The 26,751-nt window shown below is 44.4% G+C and overlaps 1 protein-coding gene across 1 annotated transcript; it reads right to left on the reverse strand.

Moving 5' to 3' along the window:
• Window positions 1–109: 109 nt before the first annotated feature.
• prrt4b (proline rich transmembrane protein 4b) lies at window positions 110–26,468 on the reverse strand. The gene is made up of 4 exons (XM_070548678.1): window positions 26,319–26,468; window positions 15,714–16,827; window positions 11,219–11,350; window positions 110–2,492 (listed from the first exon to the last, which is right to left on the reverse strand). The coding sequence occupies exons 2-4, from the start codon at window positions 16,735–16,737 to the stop codon at window positions 454–456; spliced, it is 3,195 nt and encodes a 1,064-aa protein (XP_070404779.1). The 5' UTR covers window positions 16,738–16,827; window positions 26,319–26,468; the 3' UTR covers window positions 110–453.
• Between the last annotated feature and the right edge of the window lie 283 nt (window positions 26,469–26,751).

Here is a 26,751-nt window from a genome sequence, read left to right on the forward strand (position 1 = left end):
ATTTTTCATCAGCAGAGGGCACCGCTGCGCCATGACAGCACGTCCCACTGGGTGAATATTACATTTAGATAGCAGTAGTATTTAAAAGTTAAGTTATGTCACAATAATATCTGTTGGAATGTTTTAATGCTTTATAAACATTTATACAAATCATTTCTTGTTATATCACCACTCAGTTAAACTCTTTACAAACTTCATTAGCTTTTATCTGACATCCAAAATTTATAAATGTTTGCTTGGCTTTTGACCGTCTTGGCACTTAAACTCTCTAGATCTTCTCTAAATGCTTGATAAATGTCCTCAAACTTCCCACACATGGTTTTGGCAGCTGTAGCCATTTTAGTTTGTGTAAAGCTAACATGCAATATCAAGTACTTGGTGAAAAATCCAGTTCAAAGTCCACTTGCTGTATGGAACAGCCACTCGTTTCAGGTCCTCCTTGGTACAAGTCTCTTATAAGTCAATAGTCTCACTGCAGATGCTTAAAGCATCAATTTGTCTGCAGACGCTGATGAATTCCTCCTGCACAGATCGATCCGTCGCGGCTGACAGGTCCAAGCTTTCCTGGGAGGCGGCTCCCAGAGTTTGGTAGTGCCTCTGTGAGCATGCCATGTGGCTCTTGCTCCCATCCTGAAGAAGGTGTCTTGAATGTCTTTCTGGACTTGGACAAAGGACAAGTGAGGAGCCTCCAAGAGAGTTTTGGTACAGGGAGGACGAGGAGGAACTGCCTCTCCAGTGTTCAGGTGATGAACAGCTGGAGGATGAGCCCATGGAGGAAGATGCTGGAGCACCAGTGTCTTCTTTCGAAGGGGGGCAAGGATGTTGATTTTGAGAGGCCATCTCCTGACAGGAGGTGGTTCGATAAAGACCTGGATCAGCTGAGAGGGAATCGCTGGGGCTTCTGTTCGGGAGCGTCCAGTGGTTTAAAGGCATGTCGCTGCAGAGGATAGGCCTTGTGGGGCTGAACAGACTCATTGGAAACAAGGCCTCGCTGAAGAGTGCTTCGTCTATGCTACGGCGTAGATTGATAGGCGAAGGTGGCCGCAGATCTGCTGTGGAGTCACTGGTAAGTGAGGATCCCCCTGAAGGCTCTCTGCCTCCCCCATCCTCAGGTTTTTCGGAACTGTGTAAGCCTAAATCCAAGTCGAGGTCGCGATATGCTAAGGCGCGGTTGCTATGGTAGAGGAGGTCCAGGCCGTTCAAGCTGCTCCCAAGTCTCTCATCCATCAGAGTGTATAGTGGAAGGCTTTCTGTTTCGCCAAGCCCAACCGTGTCAACAATGGCAAGCTTTTCCTGCTGGCTGAGTGTCCACTGGTAGGTACCAGGCAGGATGGGCGACTTGGATGCTAGGAGCTCCGTCCAGCAACTTCCAGCAGCTGGGAGCTGGTCAGAACAAAAAACTGGTTGTGCAACCACCAAGGCGAGCGTGAGACAAACTCCGAGCTCACACAGTCTACAGCTAAACTGAAAAGCCCACCAAGTCCAAGGGTGAAAAACCTCTTTTCCACCTGCAAGGCCCATAGCATTAAGCATTGCATATAACTGTAGTCCTGAGCATGCTAAAGAAAACAAGGCAGAAACACAAACGGTAACAGCGGCCCGGTTCCAGTCTCGGCTCTCGGCAAACGGACAGCGGTTGTAGCGCTCAGCCGGGGTTGGAGATGTGTTATTCAGGTGATAGATGTGCTTCGAGTCTGCCCGAACGTAGATGTAGAAGACAAAATATGCAACGGACAAAAACGTTGCCAGTGCCACAAAGGCTCCGCGAGAGATAAGTGACAGAAGGAGGCACAAGGGTGGTTTTTGCTGGTAAAACTTCAGGAAAGTCACTGGACCAAATGCTGCGGTGAAGTGCAGCACAACCAGGCAGAACAGGAAACAGGGTCTCTGGAAGGCTGAATACGACAGCTGCATTCTGGAGCGCATTGAGAGCAGAAGAAAAACCAACCCAAAAGCTGCAGTGAGGCAGGGGAAAGGCGCTTCGTAGAGCACCAGTGAGGCCTCTGTGGAGGGAATGCGATCCTGGTGACCATATGCATCATACAGGAGTGAAAAGGACCTGGTGCAACCAGCAGCAAGAAGGAACAAGCTGACTAGTGCAAAGTAGCCACATCCTGATGGACATCGCAGCGGCAAGCAAAGCAGATTCAGAGCTGAGGCTAGCATTAGCATGGCAAAGACACAACCAACTCCATAAACATGCACCTCCCAGGCCAGACCCCAGGCTGCCATGGCACTGTTCCAGTCCGTGTACAAGGGCACCAACATGGGTGGAGCCGGGTCAAGGAAGGGGTTGGTTGACTGGTTTGTGGCAGTGCGGTTTAGTGTGGGCTTGATGCCAAAAGGAGGTGTGGTGTCCCAGATGTAGGAAAGGTTGCAGATACCAGATTGTTCTTTATTGCAGTCTGGAAGTAAGGTGCCCTCGGTGAATGGCAGGTTAGACAGCCAGTCCTCAGTGTAGAGAAGAACTGATGGAGATTCTGGAAGAAGACCTGCAAAGAAAGATCAAGATTGTGATCAAACTGACTTGGCAGAACTGGTAGATTGAACAAATTGACAAGAGAGAAGAAAATGATTTAAATTCAAGCCTGAATTAGCTGTAAAAATGCACGTTAAAACCCTTAAAACATGTACTAATAAGATACATTTAATAAATGTCCTTATTTCTCAGATCCAAGATGTTGAAGAGCACTGCTCCTGCTAATCCTGCATAAAAGCCATAGGAAGGCAAATTCAAACTGGACTAGATCCAAAAACGAGGTGTGTGTGTGTGTGTGTGTGTGTGCCACTCAGAACCACAGACCTATCTTTTCCTACGTTATGTAATTCTTCTGGACCCTCCAAGAAACAGATTTCTGCTTGAGTCAGACGTGTTTCAGCTCTGCAAAGGAAGTAATTTAGCTTTGAAGATTGAGAAGTAACCATGTCTTTGTGTGTTTGTGAGAAATTTACAGCAAAGCCTGCAAAGCTCATCTGACTCTGAACACGTTAATATTCTTCTGTTAGTGCATGCAGACAAATGGCTTCACACAGCATAATGTCTCACAGATGGGTGAGAACTTCGAAGCTGAGACGTTTGCTGCTCTCCTGCCTCCACATCACTGAGAGTCACATCCCGGTTCTCTCTTATGATAACCATCTCCAAGTCATGGCTAGCTTTTCAAACACAACAGACAGCAGTAGCAGCTTCTGATTTGCACGCACAGGCTCATTAGTTAGTTTGCTGCAGGCTTATCGTAGACAATAACTCATCCAATAAGAGCCTGGTGCTTTTGAGGACCACTTGCAGGAAAAAAAAACAACCACAGTTAATCACATGGTGGCGGGTTTAATGATGTGTAAAAAACACATGTCTTGCAACAAAAAATTGCTATTTAAACCATAAAGAGGCTTAAACCAGATGAGTTTGTATGAAGCAGTAAAAAAAACTTGTGACTAAGTTCTAACAATACATGGAAAATGCATTAAATCTGCTGGTGATGTTATGTTTCGTGTTTAAAATCCACAAATGTCCAGACGTCAGATCCACAAAAGCCCCCAGTCTTCACAAATAAATTTAAAACGTCTAATGTGTTTCCTCTGAAAACCCTAAAGGTCGAGTTTCTGTGGTTTTTACCTTTAAAGTTTTTTTTAACCTTGTGTTTCTCCTCCTGCCCACTTCTGGCCTCCCAGCCCGACTCTCCTCTTGATAATTTCCTTTTAACGAATGCCTTTAAAAGGGGGAAACTCCCGTAGGTGGGTCTGTTATTGCTGAAGTTGGTCAGTTTATTTTTGTTAATGGCACAATTCTTATTCACTTATCTATTTTCATATTTTCTGTTATGTTTAATATGTCTGTTTCTGGAGCCACTGGACAACAAAGATCACAAAATCCTTTTCTCTGAAGGAGGTTTGCAATTTTTGCAGTGTTTGCATTGATGCAGTCACTTCACCGTTGTAGGGATCAAAGGAACAGCGCTAGGCTGGTTTACATCCTGCCTGTCTGATAGATTTCATTTTGTAAATGTACATGACAAGTCGTCTTCATACTCCAGGGTTACTTGTGGAGTATCACAGGGTTCAATGCTTGACAATTCTTTTTACTATATATATGCTCCCAATTGGTAAAATCATTAGACTTCATGGGATAAACTTCCACAGTTATGCTGACGATACTCAGCTATATTTATCCATTAACCCTGATGAACTTAATCGGTTGGGTAGATTACAGGCTTGTCTTGAGGACATAAAAATTGGATGACTCTAAACTTTTTGCTTTTAAATCAAGACAAGACGGAAGTTCTCATCTTTGGACCAGAAATCCAGAAAAGGAAATTGCTTAGTCAATCACCTGACCTGAATGGCATTAAATTACTCTCCGAGAACAAAGTAAGGAACCTTGGTGTTATCTTTGACCAAGACATGTCATTCAAATCCCAGGTTTGTAGGATTTCCTTTTTCCACCTTCGGAACATTGCTAAGATTAGAAGCATACTTTCCAGGAGTGATGCTAAAAAACTAGTTCATGCATTTATTACATCAAGACTGGATTACTGTAATTCATTACTCTCAGGAAGTCCACAGAATGTAGTTAAAAGTCTTCAGCTTGTCCAAAATGCTGCAGCTAGAGTTCTGATGAGAATTACAAAGAGAGATCATATCTCTCCTGTCTTAGCTTCCCTACATTGGCTACCTGTTAAATTCAGAATAGATTTTAAGATCCTTCTTCTCACATATAAAGCTCTTAATAATCAAGCTCCATCATACATCAGTGATCTGATTGTTCCATACGTTCCTAACCGAGCACTTCGCTCTCAGACTGCAGGTTTACTGGTGGTTCCTAGAATATCTAAAAATAGGATGGATGGCAGATCTTTTAGTTATCAGGCTCCTCTCCTGTGGAATCAGCTCCCAGCCTTAGTCCGTGAGGCAGACACTTTGTCTACTTTTAAGACTAGGATTAAAACATTTTTATTTGATAGGGCCTATGGTTAAAATTTGATGTTAGCGTAAATCTGGACAAGTGGGGGAGTAGAGGGAGGTGGAGTGTACAGTCGGTAAAGATGGCTTTCCCTTGCCCTGCCTCCAACATGGCTAGGTTATCCAGAGTTATCTCTGTAGTTACGCTGCTATAGGCTTAGACTGCTGGAGGATACACTGACCACTTTTCACACACTTCTACTTTCTTCTACAATCTGCTCTTTAACTGTATTATTTTCTGCAATTTCAGCTGTTAACTTTATTTTTTCTCTGAGTGTTTTTTTCCCCAGAAGAAGCTACAATGATGTTCTGCTGAGCTGTGGTGGCCTCATGGAGGGGGCTAACGTCTAACACACTGTTGCTAATCATTTAAACATTCTACCTCTCCTGATAATAACTTTTTGCTTTCTTTGACGTTGGATGTGCTACTGCTAGTTTACCCGTTTGACTATAGATTCAGTAGGATAAATACAATAAAGTCTATCTCTCGCCAAATAGAATATTTACTAAGAAATCACGATGTAACCTTTGACACATTGCTTGGTTTGTGTGTGTGTGTGTGTGTGTGTGTGTGTGTGTGTGTGTCTGTCTGCCTGCTCTGTCTTCTCCATCTCTAGTGAATTGTGGTGGATGGCTGATTATACTGAGCCAGGATCCTCTTGGTTTTTCTTCCTGTTAAAAGGGAGTTTTCCTCTCCACTGTCGCTATATGCTTGCTTAGTATGAGGATTGCATCAAGTCACTGACACTAGAGAAAAAACAAAAGACCAGAAGGCATGAACCATAACTAATATTCTAAGGGGAAGCTGACACTACAGAAAGAAACTACAGGGGCGTGGCTAAGAGGGGGCCAAGAGAGCACAGGACCTGGGAGAGGGAAGTCCGAGGAGGGAAACCTAGAGGGCTAATGAGGAACTCCAGGAGACACACGAGGAAGACGCAGACACGACACATGAGGGCGCTAGAAGACACAAAAGGAGCACCTAGAGACGAATGAGGACAAAAGGAGACACATGAGGTGAGACTGAGGCCTAGTCCACACGTAGCCGGTTTTTTTTATAAACAATATCCGCCCCTCCAAAAACTTGCATCCACACCACCTCGTTTAAAAAAAAACTGTCCACACGTACCCGGATAAATACGTTGTTAAGGACATGCCAGACCTGTAGGCGGCAGTACTTCCCCCGTTCTTAACCTCGTCCTTCATCTGTGGTCTTCCGCAAGGAGCAGTAATTCCGCTTGCAAAAACAAACAAGCAAAAAGCGCTTGGACAATTGATAAAGCGAGCGCAGCTCTGAGGGCATCCATGCTGTCGGCTAGTGTAAACACAGGTCGCACACGTGATGTCAGCATTTTTCTGTCGCGGAAAGTGACGTTGCTTACCTTAAAACTCCGGTTTTGTCTGTCCACACGCAGACACCCAAAACGGAGAAAACGCAGATCTTCACTTTGACCAGAGTTTTCAAAAAGATCCGTTTTCGTGTGAAAAAACTCAGTTTTCGTGTGGATGACAGGCCAAAATGTAGAAAAATATCTACGTTTTGGCAGATCCCCGGCTACGTGTGGACAGGGCCGCAGACACAGACCATGACAATGAGTGATTTTTCTAAAGCTCTTTCAGACATCTCTGTTGTCTTTGCCATTGTTTTTGTTTCTGGTTATTTTCCTGACCTGGGTGTTGAATTCTAATCCTAAAATGTGATGAAAATGCCAAGCTTTAGCAAGTATGACCCACCCCTGATGAGCTGCCCGTGCATCTCACCGTGTGTTGCAGAGGTTTTTCCCATGCAGCGGCACAAGCTGTCCTGGGCTTCCTCTCTTCCTCACAGAGGAAAACAATGAGTAATCTCTTTTGAGTGGCTTTGTTTTTGAGATGATGCATGGTATTTTTAACTGACGCCTGATGACTTTGCAAGAAAATTGCTCGCTACTCATTGAGGCATGCATCTTCTCAGCTAAGCTAATGGGCTAAACTGCCTGTTCTACCTTTGCAGAGTGGTTAGTCCATCATTGATGCAGATAATTAAAATGGAATAAGGTGGAAGGTGGAATAAGAGATTGAAAAGGTCCAACCATCTTTCTCCATGCTTCCAGCTGCACCCCACAATACAGGAGTGCAAAATGGTTGTTCCAGAGATACAGTTTTATGTTTTTGGCCCATATTTTGCCACTACTCCTACAGTAATTCACATATTTAACCATATAGTAATTTAGTATGCTTTAATATAATTTGGCATTTCTATGGTGAATGACAGCAATAGCCTAGAATCTAGACCGCCATTTGCCAAAGCAAAAATAATTTTCCTTTGCATGTCGGTCTAGCTAGCAATACTCCATTGGAACCTCCATAGCCCTGTAAAAAGGATGTACTTGCATCTTCTTTAACAAAGTATGGTGGACTGCTTTGTTGACTGACATCCCTAGCAGTGAGTACATCATGTTGTTTGTTATTCAATAGCATGCAGAGACCATTTGAAAGACAACTATAGATCACGCCCCTTGACTGAGCCGTCATTGGACCGTGGATAGACTAAACATTCACATATGTAGGATGGCTTGCCAGGCTAGTACAGCAGTTCATTGTCACCAACATTCTGGGAAAATTACACAAACAACAGGCTAAAACTTACAGAACCTCCTCCAACTCGCTCTCTCCTCTCTATCGGCTTCCCACACACACCTTGCCAAGATAACAAGCTGTCAGACAGCTCTGCCAGCCAACAAAGTACAGGCTACGTTCACAGACAACAGGTCCGTCACCTAAATGTTTCCCAACATTACCAGAACCAGACTCAGAACATGTAAAACAACACCTTAACTTGTTCTTTTTGAAATACGATTGGTCACTGTGAGTTTCACATGCATGCTGAATGTGAAATAGCCCTCGAACCCATATCTCCTGCCTTAACCCTAACTCAAACCACACAGCTCTATGTCACAGGGCAAATTAGGATTTATGGCCACCTTTGGCTCATGACCACCGAAGGCAATTTCGATTTAGCAGCTAGTAGAAGCTAACTAACCATTAGCATTAGCAACTCCACAACATGGCAGAACAATTTCATACCTGTGTTATTTGTAGAGACATCTCATCACTTCTAAAAACTGAAAATGACTCACAAGGGAGTTGTCCATACTAAAGACCACAACAGATTTATCAAATAACGAGTGCATGTCCACTGTAAACATTAAACTCATGAAAAAGGATTTTTCCAGCTATTGTACATTTCAGAGGTCATTAAAATTATTACATTTTTTGTCAAAACATTTACCTTATTGGATACAATCAGTATGTGAAGAGCTTTTCAAGCCATATGGTAAACATAGCTCCAGAAAAACATCATCCACTCAACCTTTGTTTTACTATTTTGTTTTTCTCACTTTATTAATGTCAGTTATTTTTCAAAACCAAATGTAAAATTGCTATAATGTTTTGTACTTTTGCAGTCTTCATTAGATGGCTTGAAACAACCTAATTGTACTATTGGCCTTTGCTCATCGTGCTGTGTTTATGTCATCATGAGCACGACTGTTGGTGCCGCCAAAGCTAACGTAACTATTAAACAGATTAATCACTGCCCTGCTCACAGCACTAAATGATCTAACTCCATCATCTGATCTCCTTGAACTGAGACGGCTCAGTTTAACACTAAGTTCTCGTAAACTAGCACAATATGACTGTTCCAGCTATCTTATCTTATCATAACATACAGTAGCTGTGTAGGAAATGTGCCTGGAGTGTAAAACAAATGCTCCTCTGGGCGTTTTGATTGTGGAGGCTCCTGATAAAGCAGGTGGGGTGCAGCGGCCTGTTTGGTCAAGGACTTGTCAGCCTGTTTGTTTACGTTCCTGGGCCAGGGCGTCGATGCCAGTGAGTCAGCCTGAGTGGAAACGGTGACGAGTATTGAATTAGTATCTTTTTCCCCTCCTTCCTTTACTTTTCTTTTTTAAATGCTCGTGTCAGCTGGTGTCACGTCTGATCTGTTGGCTGAGACTGATGGGGAGCGTGACGTTCTGCTGCATTATGCTCGGTCATCTGACACATTCCTGTGGGAGCGAGTCTGTCGTGATCAGGACAGTTAACACATCTGAAGCAAGCATAAACCAAACCACCGTGGACACACAGTGAAAGATTCATAGTGACATCAAATGAGAACATTTGAAGTCTAAAATCAACATGTCTGAAACTGATTTTGGGCTTTTTATTCCTTTTAATGACAAGAACTGATTGCAAAATGTGCAAAAAGGAAGTTTTTAATTTCCCTCAGCCTTGATATCAATCTCCTAAATGTCTCTCTTGAGACGGCCGACCCGTAGACCAGCTAAGGTAATAAAGATGAAGCATTCTTTAGAGTACAGGGACCAAAGGAAACCTTCTCAGATCTTTAATGGTCTACAAGTTGATTCTGCATCATAAAGCGGAGGGACTCAGTTTAGTTTCAATCTGATTGCTTTCATTTTCAATTATGCTCACCTCTGGAAAAGCAATTAAGTGCAGGAGCACAGGGAGAATTTACATTACGCGTTCAGAGACAGAGATTGCATGTAAGGGAAATGCAAAATAGCAGATGTTAGTTATAAATGTAAATTCAGGAAGTCATTTTTAATTTTAGCCACAAATTAAGTGAACATAGCTAAAAATAATCATTTTGTTTCACTCTCTTTCTTCTGACACACTGAACCGAATATAGCCTCATGGATTTTCGTCATCATGGAAAATTTGACAGGTTTATTTTTGAAGATCTCTTCACATCTTCTGCTGTTCTGGGTGAGCTAATGTAGGTTACATCTGCTCATGTGAACTGGGCCAACTGGGAGTGTTTTAAGGAGCATCTCTGACCAGAAATCAGCTTATTGGTGATCCAATGTCCAAAAGTGGCTCACAAGATTTTTGTTTACATTCAGTTTTATTGCATGACACATGATTTTCCTGCATGATGATGCCACTAACATTTATTTGCTGCCAAGTGTTTATTCACTTCTAAAAATAGTCCCATAAATACTTAAAGGTGCAGTATGTAGGAATATAGTGAGAATTTGACAGTGAGAAAATTCCAGCAGAATCAAACGTTTCAGTCATTTTGGGCTGAAGGTTATACTGAAACATATTTCATATCCAGCTGACTGCGGGGATTTTCAGATTTTCCTTTTACGTTTCCAAGGGACGTAACTACTGTTTAAAGTCAGTGAGTGTGGGGTAGCTGTGTCTTCTGCGAGCTAATACTGCAGCACCGATTATGGAAATTTGACAACGGCCGGCAAAACCCTTCAGAGTTGTGGTTGCTGTAACCACATTTTACCATGTCAATTTTACTTCATTTTTACATAATGCACCTTTAAAGGTAATTGCAACCAAAGGGGGAAAAGCTACATTTTAAAGATTTATATCTTTCAAATTTAAGTTAGAATCAATTTAAATGACCAACAAATGGTTTTAGGGATTACCTGACTGAAGATTCCCCACTAATTTAGTCAAATTCTGATTTATATAAAACAGTTAAGATCAAATTTCAGAATAAATTGGAAATTATGATTGAGGAAGCAAAAACGTCCACATATGAGATCTTTTATGGTTTAGGGAATATTTCAGCTTTTTAATTGGCTGCATAATTATAGTACGATAGACCAAACACCAATTCTTTGATCACGCAGAAAAGGGAACACTTTTCATCCCTAGAGTATTTTTGAAAGGATGCTTCTAATTTTTATCCTTTTTTTTTATTTATGCAAAAGACAATTTAGAAATGATTGTCTTCAAAATTTGTATTTTTATGAATGCCTTTATTACAAACATTTAGTGGAAGTTCAGCACGTTCAACGACTAAAACATTGCACACGATTATTAAAGAGCAAATTCAAATAAAAACATAGCAGAATGTGTTAAAATCTGCCAATAAAATTAGTTTTTTAATGCAATAATTAAGATTTTTTATCTCAAAATCCTGCATGAGCGAAGGATGGTGCACCTTTACTTTCAAATGAAGAAGCTTCTGTTGGATCACTGATGATTAAAACGAAGGAACATTCAGAAGCTTTATTCTTCATTACGTGGGCTTCATTCCCTTTCTTTTCTAAATTTACTGCCTTTAAAAGCTGTTTTCTTTCCCATGGGAAGCAATTAGTAGCTTCAAGGAGAGGCAGCAGGAAACATGTTTGTTCCAGCCTTCTGACATACTTACAGGTATTAGAGCATGTGGACAGATTACATAACAAGCAGCATTTTTAAAAGTCCTTTAGGTGTACTGGATTTGTTTGCTCACCTGTGCTCTGCTCTGTGGATGTTGTTAAGAACTTAATGAAGGGAGTGGAGACATCACTCAGACTTGTGTCCTCATCTGTAGCTGAAGTAGCCCCATCTTCATCTTCTTCTTCAAGCCTTTGGTCTGGCAGCTCTGGGAGGACACACACACACAGTTTCACCTCTGAGTGATCTCAGAACGGCTGGAAATATAATTTAATTTACAAAACACACTGCATCTCCTGCGTCGTCTTAGTAAAACTGGGCCTGGAGCTCGCCAAAGGACAGTTTAACCATCTCTCTTCTCAGCTCAGCGCATTCTGATACTGAAATTGGAAGAAAGTGGAAGGACTATATTTCTTAACCCAGTTCTGTCAGGGAGCGGCCCGTCATCCACTTAGTTGTAGTCAGCCATCCATAGTGCAGGAGACTGGGACTCTGTGGTCCAATTACACTGACATCCTTATGTGGATGTGGATGGGTGTGGACATCCTGGCTTACTGCAGATCCAGACTCCGTCCTAGTGCAACTGGAGTTTTAGAAGTTCATTAAAACAGAAACAGCAGTCCCAGAAAGCTCAAAAAGGAGGAACTGATTTGTTTGTGATTTTCACTTTCATTTGGTTCCAGAAATCCATTGAAAAAAAATCAAAATAACAAAAGAGGAAATGATGTTTATTAAATTGAGCTAAACACTAATAATTAATAATAATTAATTAATTAAAAAAAATATATATATATATGTATACATCTTTTAGATGCTATGGGGAAAATTAATGCCAATGTGGCGTGATGACGTCATCAATATGTAAATTAGCACGTGACGTCATCTGGTGACATCTAGCGACTTTTGGGGGTAACTTCAGCTGCTTTCAGTCAAAAGCAGTTGGCAACACTGCATCAACTTTGGACTATTTAGACATGAACTTTTCTTTGAGTCGAGAGCAGATAGAGGTACTCAAGTTTATTTAGAAAGAAGAGGTATTTGCGTCTTCTTTGACAGAGTGTGGTGGACTACCTCTCTGATTGACTTCTGTTGTGGTGAGTACGTTACATTTGTTGTTATCCGATAGCACGTGGAGACAGTTTTAAAGACGACCGTAGATTCCACGCCTCGACTGAGAGCGTCAATGGGGCGTGGCCAGACTAAGTGTTGACATATAGGATGGTTGGCCAGGCTAGAAAATAACCTCTAATGAATTACAACAAATATCTACAGAAGTGTGGGACAGCATTCCTTCTTCTTGACAGACTCGTGACCAGCTATCACAACTGCTTGATAGCTGCAGGTTAGTTTGGATTACGACTTGTCCTTAATAAATAAAGTCCTCTGTTGAAAACTGTATTACATATTTAATCAGGTTTGTTGTCCCTTAGCCCTAACTACGTTATTAACTACATTTATTTCACCAACAATAAGAATATGAGGCTTTTCCTTAATGAAATACCAAAAAAGCAATACCTTCCTAAGCCAGCGGTAGCCATGTTGTGCTCAGTGTCATCATTATCTCTTTAAACCTGATTGCGTTTCATATTTAGTACAAAAACACCGAGGCTGTGGGAATAGAGACGGGCCGATGAAAAGCACAGAAGAGACCAGAATGATCATAATTAGGAAAAAAATGACTCCTTATGATTTCTGCTACTTGTGCCACATTGCGTCATGTTCTTGTACTTCTGACTCTCTTACAGCGTGTAAAATAATCTGCATAATCCCAGGAGGTTTCCATTGGCAACGTCTCCTCAAAATCAATCCTTCTGCGGACTGAATTCTGAAATTCTCCCAATAAAACTGTGGTTATTATGAGTGATTACCTTGATATTTAAGTTTCCACAGCATTTTCTTCTTGCAATAAAGCTAACTTTTCTATTTATAATTTATAAAGGGGAGTGAGATATTTGTGTCACGAGTTTAACCCATGCATAAATCCTTTGTGATCAATCAAACCTTTACATTTCTTGAATCCTATATAAGGTTTTCTTTCAGCTAATGACTGAATTTGGTAATGGATCATTACTTGATAATACAATATTAAAGCTGACTGAGGAGGAGAAGAATTAGGACACGAGACAATAACAGTATTTGGCTTTAGACAAACACTCCCCTTCTTCCCCCCTTGTGCTTCTCGTTATTGCTCCAGCTTGCTGATGTTGCATGGTCTCTTATTAGATGATCTGACACACATGCAGAGCATTTCTGCTTTTTCACTCCTGACTGCCTCCTCAAGGGCACGGCCACATAGAACATACTCTCCTGATCAAAGCAGCCAGATCTCTGCTGTGGTGACCGTCTTCCCCATCACTAGTAAAGAAACGTTTCGACATTGTAAAAATTCAGTGATCTTAGGTTCTTGTTAAATGTTGTCTCTGTCATTTGGTAAAGAGGTAATTTGTCAAGGGTTTCATCCATGTCTACAGGAGGTTGTGGTTGGATGTGGTTGTGGGAGGAGTGTAAAATGTCAAGAGGGCCCTTCACCATCCTAAACTGCAACTGGCAAGCAGACGGTCCCGTAGGACAGTGCTTTTGCTGAGCGTGCGCTCAGAATACTGATCCACGAAGCCCTCCCCCTACCATCTGAACCCCCTTTTTTCTCCGCTGGCCACCACACGGTGCACACGAGAGCAGACACAACAAGAGCCGCAGACAAAACATCCGTCAGATTCAGCCGAGAGGGCGATCCAGATCTGGAATTCCATCACAGCTGACGGTGACGAGCAACAACTTTTACATTCAACCAGTAAACCTGCTGTAAAAATACTTTTTATACTCTAATGCAAAAACTGGGACCCAAAATAGATTTTTGTTGATTTTAAGCTTCTGGCTGATGAGCAAATTAGTCCTGAAGTGCTCAAAAACAGACATTTGGAGATTTGGTATTAGTGCTTGTATTAGTCAAAGTGCACAATAAAAAAAAATGGTCTGTCCTATTTATACTGAAAAACAATAATTTGGGGGCAAGCAAAAACTTTAACATAACATGTTGCATATTGTTTAAAAACATTTTTAGTTTTGATTAAAAAACAACAAATATTAAATTTTTAATATAATTTTCATTCAAATCTTTTTTCAGGTTCAAGGACATTCAGTGAATGAGGAGATTTTTATTTTTCATTCAATAACTTGTTCATCCATAGTTGCTTAGTGGAGAATGATGACAAACTGGTTATTGTACAGAGACGTAACTAGATAGATAGATACGTCATTAACAACGATGTCGAGTAACGTCCACACGCACAAAACCCTAACCCTAACCCACAACCATAAGCAAAGCAGCCGTATGTAAAAGCCTATTTAAAATGTTACAGGCACTGAAATAACTACAGGATATTTTCATTTTTCCTTCCAAACTTTAACCACCAACTGGCTTGAGAGGAAAATTGAGTGAAAGTCCACCTTGAAAGGGAAACAGGAATTGTTTTTCCTTTAGGCTGGGATCATGGAAACAACTTCATCAACATGCTGCCCTTTTATATGTGGGTAAATGGGGATACCCTCCTTTTTAAAGTTAAAAATCCCAAGTTTAAAACCTAAACATTCATTAGGACAGGAAGTTCATCAGTCATGACTTTTGTTGAACACTCCAACCCCCTCTGGTTTAAGAATAATCGACTCGTGATTTCCTTGTCCAGCCTTTGATCCTACATGATGAATGTGTCTGTACTTGGAGGAGGATCTCCTCCTGCAGCCTCATTACAGAAACCAGGCTAGCACCAGTGTGGGGGATGGGCAGGGACAAGGTGAAACTGCATCAATGTCGTATCAGGCACTCCTGCAACCCTGCATGTGGCTCTTTCTGTTCATCACCGTTCCCGTTTCAATGTAAGCGCTCATTAGACTTCAATCAGCCAGTCTTCCCTTCCATGCTCGGATGCAATGACTCATGCAGGTTGGAAGTGGTGTTGCTGTACAGAGTCTCATCAGAGATGGTTACAGTTAAAGGGATGGATAGAATTTTAAACAGGGAGGGACAAATGACATGCTTGAGAAATGGTGACATGGAAAATTAACTTAGGATATTAACGGAATAAATAAACAACACAGAACGCAATGTCTTTTAAGTCAACCACAACACATTGCTCGATGGATTCATGAGCTTTGTTCTTGATGTGCATATTGGAAATTTAATAAAGACGAGTCATTCTGTGGCTGTTTTATAGAAACTCACATTTCTGAGAGGGGGTGGTTATTTCTTTAAAGGTTCTGCAGTCTGAAGCTTTTGCACATCACTGAATGACACCATGACATGATAAAAAGTCTTAATTGCCCCTGTTAGACCATAGCCAGAAACATTTATGCAATTACTTAAATGCTGTTTCCAGCCTTTACTTTTACTTTCTAGGGGTCTAGTTTGATGCAAATCCTAAACCAGTAACTACTTTCCATGGAAGGAACGCCATCAATCAAAACCTCTCTACCTTTTGGCAGCCAACTATTGAAGACTAAAGACCTGTCTGCACATGACTGATCACACCTATTGAGTCAATCCAGTCTCTATTGATTGAATTAATTTTGCTTACCTCCTTCAATTGGAAAAGTTGCCCTGGGGCTTTGAGTTGTGCTCGTTATGGATTCCCGGACTTGTTTCGGATCAATCCGGAGGGTAGTGGAGATGACCCCTGGCTGGTATTCGACCTTAATGCTTCTGGTTTCGAAGGAGCCCTGGTCCACCTGACTTTGAGTGGTGGACATTTCTGTCATTGTGCCCACTGATGATGGTCGAACTGTGCTACCAGTGGAATTTTTCGGTCTTCTTACAAATGTAGGGTGAGTAGCAGACCTCAGAGCATGTGTCATGGGCAGCGTGGTCTTTACCAGTCTTGGGTTTGGGGTTGTGGTTTGGTCTGTTGCCCATGACTGGGATGTAGGGGCTTTAGTTTCTGGTGGCATTGCTGGAAAACTCCTTACAGATAAAACTTCTGCCTCTTGAGAAACACTTGTTTCATGTGGGAGGTGTCGTTGAGTGGCACCCATGCTGGGTTCTGTGACTGTTGTGGTGTCCCACGGTGGGTGGGTATCTGCTGTGTTTTGTTTCCGAGTGTTACTGCTAGTTGGACTGTTGGTGGACAGAGTATTTGTGCTTGTGGGAGAAACAAAAGCATCCTTGTCTCTCTGAACTATGCTGCTGTGTGGAGGATCTGACGTCTCAGTGGGAAGTGATTCAGGTCTCCGCTCTGGCACAAGGAGCCCCTGAGTCAACGTGGTGAGCAACTGAGATTTCCCAGAATCGATCCCTTCTCCTGATCCCGTTTGGTCTTCCGAGGAATTGATCGGGACTGTCAGCCCTTTGGCAGCCGTGGTCAGAGCAGCTGTCTCGTCGTCACCACCCGAACCCCCATAGAAAGGGATTTTGAACGGAAGCGAGGGAAGGGAAGGGATCTTGGGCAAGGATGGGGTCCACCAATAGTTGCTGTGTTTCTTCTCAGACGGATTGTTAGTTGTTGCTTTAGGACCCCATCTGGCCTCTTCATCAGCCAGAGCCCATCTGTGAAGGAGCAGAAAGCACCAGAAGAAGAAAGCCACTGTCCGGTGGAAGCTAAGCATGCTGCCGACAGCGTAGCACGGATTGTCACATGTTGTTCTCTATTCTCCTGCTCCCTGAGGCGGGTATGGCTGGCTCCTCCACAAAGTGGCCTAGAAGACAGAAACACACAGGACACTTGGTGACACACTTACTGCCCGCTCAAGGACAGCCACATTTGCATTGTCTTGATAGATTCACATCTGTTCATACTTCTAAAACCCTTTTGGAAACTTTAAACCTGAAGAGTGACCTGCTTTAAACAAACGGTGACACCCGTTGAGGCTATGATCAGTTAGAATCTACCACAAGCTGCAACAAGAGATGAGGTGCTGTTTTTATCTGTTAAATGATCTGATCTGCAAAACAGAGAGAAAGACTTCTACCTAGTGAAGGAGTGTTCAGAGAATAACGTCTGTGAATTGGGTTGTGTGTGTGTGTGTGGGGGGTGGGGGGTGGGGGGGTGGTTCATTAAGAACTGGAGTCCTAATTTTAAAGCCCAAGAAAAAAGGGACCTCCTATTCTTTTGTAAAACACCAAATGGTTCAAAGTCACCAGCCTGTTGCCTCAGTGAGAAGATTGGAACACCAAAGGAATTTCCTCTGTGAGAACAACAACCTGTGTGCTGTAGTTCTGTCCCACCCGGCTTTGGACCGGGTCTCTCTGCATCTCAGATTTATTTGTTCTTTTAAAGAAGACAGAGAATGATATTTGTGTGGACGTGGAAGCAAAAATCAATATTCACGGAAAGCTGTGATCAGACTGAATGGTCTTCCTCTCCACTAACCTTTATTCCACTTCACTCATGCCATATGTTTTTCCTAATCCACGACAATTCCTTTAACTTTCTTAGATCGTTTCATGGGTTTATAGTCCAGCTGAATTTACCTCAGAGGCTTAACTAACCAGAAGGGAAGGGGCTTGACCCGCCAATCCCCCCGTATTAAAGCCCCAGGGGAAGAAGGCAACCTGGAGACCAAACTATGTTCTGACTAACACGGGGTTAAACATAGCGCTTCCCACACACTGCCCAGTTTTAGCGCTTTGATTGAGCTGCATGAAAACTGGTTTCCAAGGAAGTGAGGTTTCCTTTTTTTTTCCTTAGATACCTGCTTATTCAATCTTGCAGCGTGCACACGGCAGACATTCAGCTGTAGATGAAATCAGACCTGACTCTGCATGTTAGGACAGTGTGTGCTTCTGTGCCCACATGCACTGGTAAGCAGTAGGTGTGAACACCCACACATGCACTCCTTTGGGTTTCTTCAAGAAGATGCACAACAGGCTCCAACGGTATCCAACCTGGAGGCCGTGTTTTAGAATAAATTATCTTTATTTCTTGCTGCTCGTTTGTTGATTACATGCATTAAATATTCAAGATTTGATCAGCAGCAACTATGTATAATTTATTTAGACAAACATTCTCACATTTCACTCCAACAGCATCTCTTTCACTTCGTGTTTCGTTGCAACAGGATCAGGGTCTTAGGATTAGCAGTCTCATTTTATGCAATCAAGAAACTATTTTATCTTAAAGGTAATAATAAGTCAAGGTTAGCGGCTATAGAAGTTAGAATGAAAGCAGACTTTTGTGTTTTCTGATGATCTTCTAATTTTCAGCTCCGTGATCATTTCTGAAGAATCTTGTTGCACGATTTATTTATGTGTTGCTACTTTGAGTCTTTAAATAGGCTAAATAAATATTTATTTTTACAAGACACTTTAAAAGAGTGTGTCCAGTGAGTCAAACCAAAAGTGACACTTTATCTATCTAATATAGAAAAACCAGGCCAATGTTGATTTTATCGGTAGTTTTGTTGGAGACATTTTTGGCAAAGAATATTATTTAATCAAGGAAAATATTTAAAAATCATACATTTTATTAATTTACACATTAAAAATCAAATATGTGCACAAAAACAGTTTAGGAAGAGCAAAATCATTTGGTAACACTTTACAATGAGGGTTCCTTTATTAACGTTACTTTGTTGTGATATTGTTAACCTTTAAGCCGTCATAAGACCGTCGCTTGATGAAGCAAAATAATTTTGTTTTGCAAGCCTAACTAGCAAAGCTCCATTGGACCCTCTGCAGCCCCAACCATTACTGTGGATGGCCAATCACAGCTTGTTTATTTAGAAAAACGATGTCTTGTTTTATGTTTTTGTTTTTTTCCACAGTTTAATGGCAGACTGCTCTGTTGACTGACATCCGTAGTGGTCCAATCACAGTGCTCTATTAGTTTGGTGGGCCAATCACATAGCTCTATCAGCCAGGTGGGAGGGGTGTGACTGAGCAAAAGTCAGATGACGTCGGCTTCATAGCGGTTCAGTCACAGCACTTTGATGGTGAGCGAGCGAAAAACAAAGATGGTGTCGGCTCGTTTGAAATAGCTTTGGCATTAACTTTGACTATTTTGACTTGGGCTTTTCTCTGAGTCAAGAGCAGATAGAGATACTTAAGTTTATTTGGAAAAAGGATGCATCTGCATCTTTTTTAGCCTGGCCAGCCATGCCAATGCTTCCCTATGGGAAGCAAAGGGCCCGGTACCAAGAAGCTTGGTCATCCAGGAAGGGCTCGGAGTAGATCCGCTGCTCCTCCACATCAAGAGCCAGTTGAGGTGGCTTCGGCATCTGGTCAGGATGCCTCCTGAACGTCTTCCTGGTGAAGTTTTCAGGGCACATCCAACGAGAGGAGAGCTAAAGGGAGACCCAGGACACACTGGAGGGACTACGTCTCTCACCTGGCCAGGGAACGCCTTAGGATTCCCCCGGAGAAGCCGGCCCAGGTGGCTGGGGAGAGGGAAGTCTGGGTCTCTTTACTTAAGCTGCCGCCCCCACGACCCGACTCCGGATAAGCGGAAGAAAATGGATGGATGAGAAGAACCGCTGAAAGTCTTTCTTCTAAAGAAAGATGTTTGCGCCATTTTGCCATCTTTGACTACAGCTAAAAAAAACTAAAGCGTTGTGCGATGCAGTCTTTATTTCCGGCTTTTTCGGATTATTTTTGAGCTGGCTAGTCCCGCCCCTCATGGGGCTCTCTGTGTAACCAGAATCACCCTCTGTGTAGACAGAGGGCGAGTCTGGCAGGCCACGCTAACGTTCTTTGGCACAGTATGGTGAGCTGCCTCACTGGCTGACATCCGTAGTGGTGAGTACGCTACATTGTTTGTTATCTAATAACATGCAGAAACAGTTTGAAAGGCAACCGTCGATCCCGCCTCACGACTGAGAGCCGTCTATGAAACCTGGCCAGATATAGAATGGCTTTCCAGGCTAGAAAACCTGAAGAGTAAATTTCTTATTGCAGTAGGAGTTTGAGTTTCTAACCTGGGGATTAGGAAAAAGCCAAACCAATAATGGATAAGTTTAAAGTAGAGAGACATTGCACTAATATTACAGCAGATTAGCCATCATTAATTCATTTCCAAGTGGATGCTTTTATGGCTAAAAGATCAGCCTTATAACATGCAACATGTTAGCTTCCTTCTCCAGAGCTACTGCAGCTTTCCTGCCACGACTGACCACATCAGACACATGCCAGCTGAAGCCACGGGCTGACGGGCATTAGAGCAAATGGAACAAAAGCATTAAAAGTGTCTGTGGTGAATTTACAACAGCCCCTCTATCATCTGCAGCTCCTGACAAACACGCAGTGTCCGGCGTTGTGCTGCATTCAGTGGTGCAGAACTGAGACGGGGAGCAAAAAGATGAGGACAGTGAAAGAGACAAACTCAGCATACTGAACCGTCTCCTTGATGCTGACGTTCATTTGTCAGCCAGAGCCGTGTGTGTTCTCATGAGACGGCCCCCCATCCTGATATCTTCACTCAGCACAATCAGCCATCTGATCTTAATCTGCTGCTTGCTGTAGTTTATGTATCTCCCTTTGTTATATCCATCTGACGTCAGGATTCGGCCTCAACAAGCCATTCTGTGATTGTTTTATCTCTACTTTGGTAAAACTTAAAAAAAAAGTAATCAAAAAAAGCTGCCTGTGGATCAAGAGGAAAGAGAAAGCTATGAAAGGGAGGTAAACTAGAAACATGCTGACTGAATTAGAGGCATTTGTCTCTGCTGATTGACTGAAACAGAGACACTCTCCGCCCTGGGGATTCACAAATTGAGACGAACTGACTGCTGCCGCCCTCATTACTTTTTAACAAACTCAGTGGAAGCAGGGAGGCCTTCGTATCACTGACACCATCCAGAATAATGGAGTCATTTACCTTCCTGAAAACAGCTTCTGCTCTGGGTGAATGTTGTTTTCTGTGTCTGTGCAGTTTTACCTGCTCTACTTTTCACCAGGATTTCCACAGTTATGTGGAAGTGCACTCACATGTGGGCACACATGTTTTACCCCTCTAGAGCTGGGCCATTTAACTCCTCTGTGCCCCGTTAAAGGGGTCGACCAGTTGTCTTTCTCCGCTTGTGTCAGACTGGTCGGCTGGATACGGGAGTTGAGCTTGTAGAGAGCGTGGTCTCACAGACGCGGAAGTGATAGCGTCGGTGAAACGCCGGCTCAAGGTTTAATCTAGGAATCCTCAAGTGTTCGAGCGTCAATGAAGTGACACGGAAATGCTGGGTTTTCCAGAAGTAAGTAAGAACACTTACTGTGAGCTGAGAGTTCGTAAGATGGATCGGTTGCTTGGAAACTCTGATCATAGATCCAAAGAAACGATGACTGAGTGGTGAGCTGGGGAGGCGACTTCCATATATAGTCGCAGTTTGTGACATAGGTGCGACGTGGAGGAAATCCCCGTGAGGGGCATGCTGGGAGTTGTGGTCCATGGTGGAGGTCGGCTAGCTGGGAGAGGCTGGTTTGGGGACTTGGGTTCTGACAGGACCCCCCCCCCCCCCCCCCCCCCCCGGGCGGCCCCGGCGGTCCCATAAGTCAGAGATAAGGGTAGGGTCCAGGATGGAGCGGGCCTGTTCCCAGGAGTGTTCCTCGGGGCCGTAGTCCACCCAGTCCACGAGGTACTGCCATCCCCGACCCCTGCAAAGGGCGTCCAGGACGCGTCGGATGGTGTAGGTGGGCTCACTGGAAGCAGGAAGGATTCCACATAGGGCTTGAGTCGGGAGATGTGGAAGGTGGGATGAACGCGGAGAGTCGCCGGCAACCACAGCCGGTATGAGACTGGGTTGATGACCTTCTGTATTGTGTAAGGCCCGAGGAACCGGGGAGCGAGCTTCTTGGATCCAGCAAGGAAGCGGAGGTCCGCGGTGGACACCCAGACCTTATCCCCAGGGACATAGGAGGGACCAGGACGGTGTCGGCGGAGATGTTGGCGCGCGTAACGGGCGTTAGCTCGGGTGATGGAAGCTCGTGCTTTGATCCAGACGTTCTTGCAGCGCCTCACTAGGGATTGCGCGGCAGGTACAGCAACTTCGGGCTCCTGGTGGGCAAAGACCGGGGGCTGGTAGCCATAGCAGACCTTGAAAGGGGACATATGAGTGGTTGAAGAGGTGTGAAGATTGTGGGACAGCTCTGCCCAGAGGAGGTATTTAGGCCATTGCAAGGGTTGGGCCGAGACAAAGCACCGGAGGTACCGACCCAGCTTTTGGTTAGCCCGCTCCGTCTGACCATTGGTCTGCAGGTGATAGCCTGAGGATAGGCTGACCGATGCTCCCATTAGGTGGCAAAAGGCTTTCCAGAATCGGGCCATAAACTGGGGACCCCGGTCGGAGACCACATCGACAGGGAAGCCGTGGAGGCGCACCACGTTCTCCAGGAATAGTTCCGCTGTGCGTCGGGCCGAAGGGAGACCAAGAAGAGCGATGAAGTGGACAGCTTTAGAAAACCGGTCAGTGACCGTGGGGACTGTGTTGAGGTTGTTGACCGGGGGAAGTCCTGTGACGAAATCCAGACCCACGTGGGACCACGGACGGCTGGGCACCGGAAGAGGTCTGAGGACACCAACAGGGGCCTGGCTGGGTGTCTTGGAGCGGGCACTGATGTCACAGGCGCTAGTGTATTCCTTAACATCCCTCGCCATGCAAGGCCACCAGAGTGCTCGTTGGAGGAACTTCAGAGTTCAAGGGAATCTCGCGTGGCCAGACAGGCATGACGAGTGGGCCCAGGAGAGCACCTCGCTGCGACAGGATGTAGGGACATAGAGACGACCTGCGGGGGTCTCTGGAGGTGCGGGGTTGTCCCGGAGGGCGTTCTGGATAGCCTCCTCCAACGGCCACCTTAGGTGGGCCAGGAAACGGTGCTCTGGAAGAATTGGTGCAGGCTCGGACGTGGGCGTGGAGTGTGTGAACTGGCGGGAGAGGGCATCAGCCTTCTGGTTCTTAGTTCCAGGGCGGGAGGCGAGATGGAACTCATAGGGCTTGAAGAAGAGGGCCCAGCGGGCCTTGCGAGGATTGAGCTGCTGGGCGGATCGGATGTGAGTCAGGTTCTGGTGGTCTGTCCAGATAGTGAAAGGCTGGGTGGTGCCTAGAAGCCACTGTCTCCAATCCTCCAGCACCCATGTTATGGCCAGCAGTTCACGATCAACCACGCCATACTTCTGCTGGGTGGCGGAAAACTTCCTAGAGAAGTAGGCGCAGGGATGGAGTCTGTCGTCAGGCCCGCCTTGGGACAGGATGGCACCGGCACCGATGTCCGAGGCATCGACTTCAACCACAAAGGGCTCCGTAGTCTCTGGATGGCGGAGGATAGGGGCTGACGTGAACCGGGTGACCAGGTGGAGGAAGGCCCGAATGACGTCTGGAGTTAGACGGAACGGTTGGCCGGGTGAGCTTGGTCGGGTGAGGGAGGTGAGCGGTGCCACAATGGTGCTGAAGTTCTTAATAAAATGGCGGTAAAAGTTGCAGAAGCCCAGAAAACCATGTAGCTGTTTTAGGCTCGTAGGAAGGGGCCAGTCAGTGACCGCCTGGACCTTCTGAGGGTCCATGGTTATGCCCTGATTCGAAATCATGAAGCCCAGGAATGAGATGGTCCGCTGGTGGAAAGAGCATTTCTCAGGCTTGCAGTATAGGTTATTGTTCAGGAGCCGGGTCAGGACGGCACGAACATGGTGGAGGTGTTCGGCCTTGGACTTGGAGTAAATTAGGATGTCATCCAGGTAGGCAAACACCCACCGGCCCAGCATGTCACGGAGGACATAGTTAATGAGGCGTTGAAATACAGCGGGACTATTGCACAACCCAAAGGGCATGACCTGGTACTCCCAATGACCGGTGGGTGTGATGAATGCGGTCTTCCACTCATTCCCAGCTTTGATGCGGACCAGATTGTAGGTGCTCCGGAGGTCCAGTTTTGTGAAGATCCGCACCTGGGAGATGGAGTCCAGAGCAGTCGTGAGGAGTGGCAGGGGATGGCGGTCCCTGATAGTGATCTTGTTTAGACCCTGGTAATCTATACAGGGACGAGGGTCACCTTCCTTTTTCTTTACAAAGAAGAAGCCTGCAGCACCCGGGGAAGAGGAAGGTCGGATGAAACCCTGCTGGAGGGCCTGGTTGATATATTCCTCCATAGCTCTGGATTCGGAGGGAGAGAGAGAGAGAAAAGGCGCCCACGGGGAGGACTGGTACCTGGTTGTAGCTTGATCTCCATGTCAAATGGGCAGTGAGGCAGCAGTGTGGTGGCGCATTGCTTATCAAAGACTGCGGCCAGGTCCTTATAGGGTAGTGGCAGATTGGGCGGTAGAGGACCAAGACCACCAGCCGGGCGGTCTGCCATGGGTGGAGGAGGAGAGGTCTTGGTATGAGGATTGCTGTATAGTCACTGACACTAGTCAGTGACTTGATGCAGTTTGCTGGGTTCCTTATATAGGAAACTTTTTTCTAATTGGCTTAATGAACTGACCTGAATTGGAATGTTTACGTTGTGAAGTGCCTTGAGACGACTCTTGTTGTTATTTGGTGCTATATAAATAAACTGAATTTAATTAAACTGAAAAGCCAGTTGAGGTGGCTCGGGCATCAGGTTAGGATGCCTTCTGGTGAGGTTTGCTGGGCATGTCCAGCCAAGAGGAGACCTAATGGAAGATCCAGGACACGCTGGAGGGAATATTTCTTTCGTCTGGCCATGCAGGGAAAGCTTTGGGATTCCCTCGGAGGAGCTTGCCCAAGTGGCTGGGGAGAGGGAAGTCTGGGCCTCCATGCTTAGGCTGCAGCGCCCGCGACCCGACCCTGGATAAGTGGATGAAAATGGATGAATGGAACATCACACCAACAGTGAAACACAGTGGTGGTAGTGCGATGGTCTGAGAGAGCTTTGCTGCTTCAGGACCACTCATTGTAATAGACAGAACCTGTCCTGAGGGTGAATGTTTGATCTTTGACCTTAAACAGGTGTTTCATGTTGGAAAACCCTTGAATGGGGCTGAATTAAACAGTTCTTTGGGGCCTAAATTCCAGTTTGGTCATTTTGGATTTTTTTTTTTTTTTTTGCCCATTGTGTATAAAATCAACATTTGAATGAACTTGGATTCATGTTTGTTTGTTTGATATCAAATTTAGTTTGCTGACCTGAAACATTCAGGTGTGACAAAAAGGCAAAAACAGAGGATTGCTGTTTACATCTTAAAATTAATTCTAATATCTTGTCAATAATTATCTTTATTTCTCGTTTATCTTCCACGTCCCATAATCAAGCAATGATTTGCTGCAGATCCACAGACTGAATTATGCAACCAGCCACAGTCAATAGTTCCCTGCACATTATTGACTGTAATGAGAGCTCTTCCCACGTCTAAGAATAGCTAAAGCCATTTCCAAAAGAGCTGCATCACAAGTGAGACTCCAACAGGTGATTTATCTGCGGTTGGCTTTACAACCACACACACCACCCCGAGTCACTCTATTTACAAACAAGATTAATCCCTCGCTGCTCTAATCTGAAGCGTGTGTTCCTCCAGGTCTTACAGGTCCACTGAGAACAAAAGGTGGCATTTTATCCACTCTTGTTATGCTTTCCTCATTTTTAGGAGTTAAACGCAGTTGGACATCCTTAAAACGCACTAAAAACACAAGGTCAGTGTTTGAGCGTGACTTTGATAGTCTGGGTTAATGCTCGTGTTTGCATGGTGCTGATGACTGCAGTGGACCTGTTCCTTTTGAAGGATGCTCTCAAACACAGACGTTCCACTGGCTGCCTTCACCATGGTGACAGCCGAAGCCAAAGACAACTCTAATCCCACGTATTTGAGCACCTTTTGGATTCTGCTGCTGGAGAAGGACTCCCACATGCAAGAATGTTTTCCTTTCAAAACAAAAGCATATGTGTATTCCGTCATACTGAGGAGGATGGAAAATCATGGATGGATTGCGGAGATGTAAATAAAGCTGGATATTGCTGACAAATACAGATGTTTCTTGTGTGATTAATCCAGATGTCACACTCAAAGATGCTTGTTTTCCTACAGACATGTCACTAAGGATGTTCCTTTCTTTACCCTGATGTTAATAAAAACATTCATCTCTCATTTTTTTTATCCAATATGAGGTTTTTGAGTGTGTCAGTGCATTTATCTGCAGTAGCGGGTGTCCCTCAGGGTGTGTATAGAAATCAAAGCCATACAGCCACTCTTTTTAGAGATCAGCTCATAAAGATTGTTGGACTGAGAGGCAGAGATGAGAAAATGTCAGCTGCTTACCTGCATATGTGGGGAATAAGATGGAGAATCCACAGCGAGCGGTATGTGTGCTGCAGGCGAGGCGGTTTTTCAGAGCCTCGGTGGCTTTGCTCGTGTGGAATAGAGTTCCAGCGTCCCTCCCTCCCACTCGCTTTGCTCCCTCTCTCTCTCTCTCTCTCTCTCTCTCTCTTGCTCAATTATCCCTCTCTCTCTTCCAGTTTGTCCCTACCTCTCTCTCTCTCTCACTGCATCAGTAGTTCACTGTGTGGTTCCCGTCACAAAGCCTGCGGTCACACCTCACTGAGCAAATTGTTCATTACTAAAGATCAACCCACGGACACCAGGATACAGGACGACTTATGCAAGCACACATTATGGGAATGCAAAGCCTCAGCACACACACACACACACGCACACACACACCACGATTACTTGATTAAGGTGAAATACCCAT

This window comes from Nothobranchius furzeri, chromosome 1, assembly GCF_043380555.1.
Source record: "Nothobranchius furzeri strain GRZ-AD chromosome 1, NfurGRZ-RIMD1, whole genome shotgun sequence".
Taxonomy (NCBI): Eukaryota; Metazoa; Chordata; class Actinopteri; order Cyprinodontiformes; family Nothobranchiidae; genus Nothobranchius; species Nothobranchius furzeri.